The following is a 7,649-nucleotide window of genomic DNA, read 5'->3' on the forward strand; positions in this document are numbered from 1 at the left end:
TCCACTGAACTGATCCCACAAGTCCAACTAGCCAACCTGCTCACCCTTACATACTAACCTAAGCCTAGCATTTAGCCCTAGTAACCTATTAATAACTTCATCCCCCAGTTAATTCTGGGCAGTATCCCTGACAAAATTAAGTTATAGCACTTTTCTTTAAATGCCTTTATCAACCCCTTGTACTTATTAATTAGCTCATCTGACCTGCCTTTCCCTACATCATTAGCCCATACATGCACTACAAAAACTGCATCTCTGCTAGCCTTGTTTATTATATCTAGTGCGCTGTCAGTTATATCCTCCACCTGTGCCCCTGGGTAGCATAATCTGATTCTTTTCACCCTATTTGCCCCACAGACTATTCTATCCACATGCCTTATCGAGGAATCACCTATAAATACAACCTTCTTATCACCCATATCCTTTTTTGACCCTTTTGTTTTCCTTCCCTCCAATAGTTCCTTATCTGCAGAAGCCAAGGGCTGAAATTTGTTGCTCAACAGAATAGGTTTATTATAACTAAATTCACTACTTTTTACTCTAATAGTACTTTTTCTAACTTCCTGAAAGTCATTGTTAGCTGATGTATTCCTTGCATGTAAAAACCTAGCTATTCCTATCTCAAAACTTAGCCATCTCAAAATATTTATGCTAAACCACTTAAATGCACCTTAAAAGAAGTGGTTTTGATGGTTTGTTTTATTAGTATGAATTTAAATCTAATAGTGGAAGTTTAAAGCCATTAGGCAAAGGTCTTGTTCAGAAATGTACTCATGCACTGTGTATATGTTTATTTATGAATACAAAATTATCTAGTGAGACAGTGAAAGAAGGTAGTAGATGAATATGTTTACACTTGTTTTATATTTGTACTTAAGTAATTGATAATGACAAATCATATGTAAGTGAAATGTTACTTGGAGAAGCTTTCATTTGAGACTATATTGGTATTATAAGGATAGGTTAGTTAAGTTTACTTGTTTTTGTTTTTAAATAATTGCATATTATTTATGGAAGAATATATGTAGGAAGTTTTTGTGAAAGGATGTGAATTTATACACAAATTTCAAATAATCCCTCAAGGCTGTCTTTGCACAGCCACTCCTAAGAAAAGTAAAAATTCAAACTCTTTTAATACTAACAGAAATTCATTCTATATTTCTAACTGTGCTATTACTGTTAGAAAAATAAAACTGTTTTAACTGAAGCCTAGCCAGTCTTTTTCCAAATCTTAAACATATGTCCTTTGGTCTTCAGAATAAAACACAAAATGTGTTTCTTATTAATCCACCTGGGTAATCGTTTCTTAAATTAAAATATTTTAACCTATTCTTATATTAAAGATAACCATTCTGGCCCCAAAATCATCCCTAGTAAGCCTACTTCTAAATAGCTTCCAATAAATCAGCATTTTTTCTTAAATAAAAAGACCAAAAATGTACAAGGTATTCCAACTGAGGCCTAACTTGCAACTTGTATAGAAATATAATTATCTATTTTGACTTGTAATCAGTATGTTTATTAACATGGATGTCTTGTGGATCCAGCTTTTGAGTAAATTTGCTGAAAATTCATCAAACAAACCACTAATAACAACCTTTTGCTTTCTTCCATCTAATTAACTAATCTTTCCATAAAAGTAACTGTATATTAATTACCTGTAAAATATTCTCATTTACCAAAAGGTAATTTTACTTTCAGAAGTTATTATTTGAGAAATAATGTTTTATATATAAAGTTCAGAATTTGTTAGTAATTACAAATTATGTTTGTCATCAAATTGTATAAGCTAACAATTCATAATAAAATAGTTTGTAATTATTCATTTTAAATGCTATAAAATATGCTTTTAGTATTTATAGTAATACACTTAACTACTTTATTTACTTAAGAAATTGTGTATAAAATCATGTTAATTATAAAATATTGAAATGTAGCTTCTTCAAAAACTTAATTTTTGTCTTCATATGGATGATTTATGTGACACAACTCATTGCTAAAATGTTTCATAATATTAGGCTTGTATATAGATTGGTGACATTTTTTTAACATGAAAAAGAGTTAATGATCATTTTAAAAGACGTTTTTTTCAATGAATATTTACTCTGCAAGTAGATTTTTAAAAAAATGTTATGTTGTTTTATTATTTATGAGGTTTGGATTGTCTTTAACTAATTTTTTTCAACCACTTTTTAGACTAATTTTTTTGTTTGGTTCAACTTTTTAATTTCTTGCCTAAAAGAGGTTTTGTTATCTTAAAGCATTGCTCAATATTGTATTGAATGACAATATATATATTGTGTAGACTCATTGTTATCCTGTACATGACCCTTACCTGTGTAAGGTTCAAAACTTTAATAAAATAAATAAACTTGTAAGAAAACTCAATAAAAAAACAAAAAAAAAACAATTGAAAAAATCATCTTCAGTTAGACATTGTTTACCATTAATCTTATGAAAGTGGTAAAGGTGTGTGGAGTATACAATGAAGAGATGCTGTGAATGTTTTAAACTAATTTTGGCTGTAGAGCATTAGCCATATTAACTAACATTATGTGACAATTCTAACTAGAGAATTACTGTTTTACATTTTTGGAATTTTTAAAATTATTTGTCCTTATTATGAAAACGTTGGATTTTTATTAACAGGGTGTTGTCTCCATTGTAAAAAGAGCTGACCCAGACAGACTTCGACTGATCTTCTTAAAAGTGAGTATGTTTGTTTCTTAATTTATATATGTGTGTGTTGCTTATTTTGCAAAGACTTTGGAAATACTATACTTTCACATGAAATATCCACCTCAATAATAAATGGTACATATATTCCCATATATAGAAAGGCTACAGTGCTCTTACAACAGTAAGATACAACATTTAACTATGGTTCATTATTGCCATTTAATGCGTACTGTGAAAGTATACAGTCTCAAGGACCTTTTTTTTTCACTTTTTCTTTTTGTTCAAAATATTAAATACAGGAATCATAACTGATATTAAGATTTTTACACAAGGAATACGTGGTACTTATGCAATGCAAAATTATAAGGATTGAGGTAATACTTTAACTCCTAAGGGATGAAGACATTTATTTTTCAATATGATTACTTACGTCTTCTCACAGTTATAGCTATTCTTGATTTGACTGCTCTCAAGTGCACAAATTTTCACACACCACTAGCCTTGAACTCCTACCTAATACGTGCATCTCCCCAAGACTTCCTTGCAAAATTTTTGATCAGACCCTTTTCTGAGATCTGTGATGGGCTTCCAGACACTTTGAAGTCTCGTGTTGAATCTGCTAGATTGCCCACATCCCTTTCTTCCCAATGTCCTTTTTCTCCTGTTCCCATTTTCTGTCCTTCTCCTTCCTCTCCTTTACCGGTTCCTCCTTCCCAGCACATCTGTATGTCGTACCATTGTTCACCGATGCTCTGTACAATTTCAGCATTACCGGTGGCTACCATATGGATTCAGGTCCTATGGGAGCTAGGCTCACTCATTTCTCAAGTGTGGGAGACTTTTACCAATGACCCTTGGGTCATTCAAGTTTTGTCAGAAGGACTCTTCCTTTTTGTCACACCTCCTGCCTTATCCTGTGTCCCAGTCCCCCCCTGCAGATCTCGTTTCCCACCAGCATCTCACAAAAACAATTCAAGTCCTTCTCATCAAGGGCACCATTGGACAGTTTTCTCCTGTTCTTTCAGGGTCCTTTTCCCGACTTGTTGTCATCCCCAAGAAGAGCAGGGATTGGCATCCTGTGATCAATCTTGATCTCTCCCATCTGAATTGCCCTCAATGTGCCTCGTTTCACCATGGAATCCTATTTGTCTCTCAGGTGGGCTTTCCTTCCAAGGCTTTGGATGACGAGATTTGACAACCCTATTGCTTGGGCTTCACGTCTTTTTCTCTGTTTTGTACATGAGGATTATGTTTATCAGTTCTGAGCTTTTCCTTTTGGTCTGGCATTAGCACCCCATACTTTCTGTTGAGTGGTTCAGTCAGTTGCCCAATTTTTTCATTTTTGCAGGCTTAATTTTCATCTGTAGATGACTGGCTCCTTCTTTCTCTATCCTGGAATGTGTTCCTCACATAACCAACTTCTCCTCAGAGAAGCTGATTGGTTAAATTGGTTTATCTAGGTGGAGAAGTCCATTATCCATCCAACTCAATATCTTGTTCTGGAGGTAATTTTCATCTTGCATCTCAGTCGAGTCCAACCTTTTCCTTTTTTGTGTGCAATCCATAAAGTTTGTAGTTTAGAGGACACTATCTCCCTGCTCAAGAGGTTCTGTCTCTTTTGGGGACTTTGGTATCACTGGCACCTCATCAGGGACCCTCTGGATTTATAAATATCCCTTCTTGCTTTCCTTGAGTCTTACTTCCTCTGGTGATTAGACAGGGCAACATGAGAGTGGGGGTTTACCTATTTCTTCTACCCATCTGGATAGCCATGTCTTCACAGATGCCTCATTGTCAGGATGGGGTGAATGCTGCATTACACAGGAGATCTTGGGCCATTCGTCTCAGGAGGAGTTAGGTCTTTACATCAGTTTTTGGTACTCCTTGCTGTTTATTGGGTGATAGTTCATTTTCTGTCAACTCTGTGGGGCATGACAGTTCTGATTTATTTGATAAATTCGATGGTCATCTCTTACATCACCAGTCAATGGGGCACTTGATCTGGTCCTTATGTTTCTGTACTCTAGATCTCTTCTTCTGGGCTCACAGCCATCAAATTCGTTTGTTGGCCTGCTACATACTGGGTTCCCTCAATCTTGTCAAAATCATCTGTCCTGACAAGATTCTTCCCATGAAGTGGTTTCTTGACCCCCAGGTATTCCAATGGCCCCAACTGGGTGCATTTGCCGCTCATTTGAATGCCAAGCTTCCTCTCTTTCGTATCCTTTGGCTTTGGATGCATTCAGCAGAAATGGAAGGATCTTTCCTTTATGTATACCCTAGCATCCATCTTCTACTCCAATTGATTTTTCTTATCCAATCCACTCTATGTTGGGTCCTTCTTGTGGCTCCTTTCTGGCTGGTTCAACCATGATTTCCATTCCTGTACCTTTTCCAGGAACAACTTCCATTATCTCTCCCAGACCTTCCTTCAGCAACCTCACTCAGGGATGCTTCATCCTTCCATTCCTACACTCTGGTTTCATGCATAGCTTTTGTCCAGTTTTTTGCTAGGGGTTTGGGACTATCCACACATGTAGCATCCCTGTTGTCTTACACTGTCTGTTTCTCATCTGTGTCTATGTATCAACGTAAGTGGAAAATATTCCTTCATTAGTCTATCCTCCATGGATTCTCTCTTTTCTCTCATTCTGTTTCTCTAATATTTGTTTTTGCTTGGTCATTATACAAGAGTCTGTCCTTTTCAATCATTGCAGGGTGTTGGGCAGACCTGTCATCTCCCTTCATTTGGCATGTGTTTTCTTCTCCAGTTATTTGCCTTCCCTCCATGTCTCATGTTTACTACCAGTCTGTGCTTTACATTGTTATGTATCATGCACAGCACCCTTCTGTGGTTCTTGCTCTTGTTTGTTTATCTATTGGAATCTATCTATTTCTCGTTATATTTCTCCTTTCACCATTACCAGTTGGGTTTGTCAGGTTATCTGTATTGCATATTCTTCCCTTTATCCTGGTTATTGCCAATTGTTCTGTGTATCATCCCATCTGATCCGCTACCTCCCATTGTCCTTGGCTGCTCATTTCTGTTGTCCTTTGGAGGAGACTATCCAGGCCGGCATGTGGACCACTTCTCACTCCTTGGTGTCTCATTACTTGCACCATCTGGTGGTTTCCTGCTCAGCTGGATATAGTCTTCACCCTGCAGCCATTCTCCATATATTGATACAACTCTGAGTTATTTTTTTCCAGGGGCCTACTTAACATGTTATGGATACCACTCTGTGACGAGTGGTGCCTGTCCAGGTATACTGATATCTAAAATCTGCACTGGGAGATCTATAAGGTCTATCATGCTCACTGTTGATATGGGGTGTTCCACAAGACTGCTTGCAGATTCTTTCTCACGGTATATTGTGTCATAAATATCTTCGTACCTGACCTTATACTCATGGACTAACATTAGTAAAGCAGAAAGAGATTGCTGCCCATCTGTAATGTCCCTTCAATTTCCAGAAGCAGGAATAGTCTGCTTTTCAGAACTGGGTTTTGTGGTCACCCATTGCACTTTCTCTGGTGAAGCATTCCTCTGGACTCTCCAAAGTGTTTCTTCACCCTTTCTTTTGGTGGAGTACAGGAGCCCTTACCACATTCCAGTTCCTAGCTGCTGGGGTGGTCGATCATGGAGAAATTCTCCTGAGTGTGCACAATTCCACTCAGTCAAGAGCAGGGTGGTGGCGTTCTGTTTGTGTAGAAGGTGTGACTATCCTTGTGCCATGGGTTTGCCGTTTTATTTCAGATGCCACTGGTCAGAACTGAATTTTTATATCTATTTTGCAGCTTCCCCTTCTGGTTGGGAACCCTCCCTCCTACCACCACCTGGATGTCTGTTCCAGAAGAACTGGTTTTGGTTGGAGCTGGACCAGCCAATAAAAGTTCTCACATGTGAGTGGGCTGAGAATATGCTCCTGCCACAGACTGGATGTTACATTCTCAATGTTGACCCTCCATGTTGCACTTCCACCTTCCTAATGTCATCCAGATGTGCATTCCTGGGGTTTATTGTTCCAGGTTGTTTTATTTACACACTTGTTAGTCTAGGTTCTCAGAATTGAGGCTCCTCATCAGTTCTGGTTCCTACACCTGAGGTGAATGGTTGAGGAACCTCCTCCTGCCAGGGGCTGGTCAAGTTCCTCATAAAGTCACTGGTCTGGACTGGAGTTGACCTCCCGATTATGGTCTGATGTGCCATAGCCACTCTACATACATTCCTCTTCCTTTTGGATTTGGGATGGATCACTTGTTCTGCCCTTTGATTGTGACAAAACACCAGTTAGCTCCACTTGGGCAAAGAGTATACCTGGTTCAGATGTGGTGCTGTCTCCCATGGGTTTGTTTCCACTACATAGAGGTGGCACACTCCATGGGGGCTCTTCAGATGCTTTTGAAGGGTGCTCATTTAGGTAATTTTACACCATTCCCTCCACCTGCCCAATGTGGGATTCTAACTGTAACTGTGAGGGGAGTTAAGTGATCATATCGGAAGTTAATGTTTTCCTCCATTGAAAGTATATTTCTGATAGATACATACTTCTTCTCACATTTCCCACCTGTCCTCCCCAATTCTGGTGTTGTTTTCATGTGTAATCTCAAAGTGAATATTGGGTTCAACTACATAGAAGGAGTCAGCTGCAATAGGAGGGTGTGTCACACTCCTATTTGTAGAGGGTTGTCACATGCTAATTTGCATGCTTAACCAGAGCTGAATCACATGGAATTATGGGGAAGTTCAAGGCTAGTGGCAAGCAAAACTTTGTGAACTAGAGGGCACTCAAATCGAGAATCGCTGTAACTGTAAGAGGAGGTATCTATCAGAAATATATTTTCAGTGTTGGAAAATATTAACTTTTATTTTTTGTCTATTATCATTTCAACTACATTGTAATATATTTAAGACAAAACTTATTTTTTGAGCTATTAAAAAATTGCTAAATTAACAATATAGTGACAAG

At 37.7% G+C, this 7,649-nt stretch overlaps 1 protein-coding gene across 1 annotated transcript in view; it reads left to right on the forward strand.

Moving 5' to 3' along the window:
- Positions 1-7,649, forward strand: part of LOC106466021 (calcium-binding mitochondrial carrier protein Aralar1-like) — a 60,001-nt gene that overhangs the window by 1,434 nt on the left and 50,918 nt on the right. Inside the window, exon 2 of the mRNA XM_013926268.2 lies at positions 2,650-2,709. Coding sequence (XP_013781722.1) covers positions 2,650-2,709 — 60 coding nt within the window. The remainder of the gene's footprint in view (positions 1-2,649; positions 2,710-7,649) is intronic.

This window comes from Limulus polyphemus, unplaced genomic scaffold (genome assembly GCF_000517525.1).
Source record: "Limulus polyphemus unplaced genomic scaffold, Limulus_polyphemus-2.1.2 Scaffold2124, whole genome shotgun sequence".
Taxonomy (NCBI): Eukaryota; Metazoa; Arthropoda; class Merostomata; order Xiphosura; family Limulidae; genus Limulus; species Limulus polyphemus.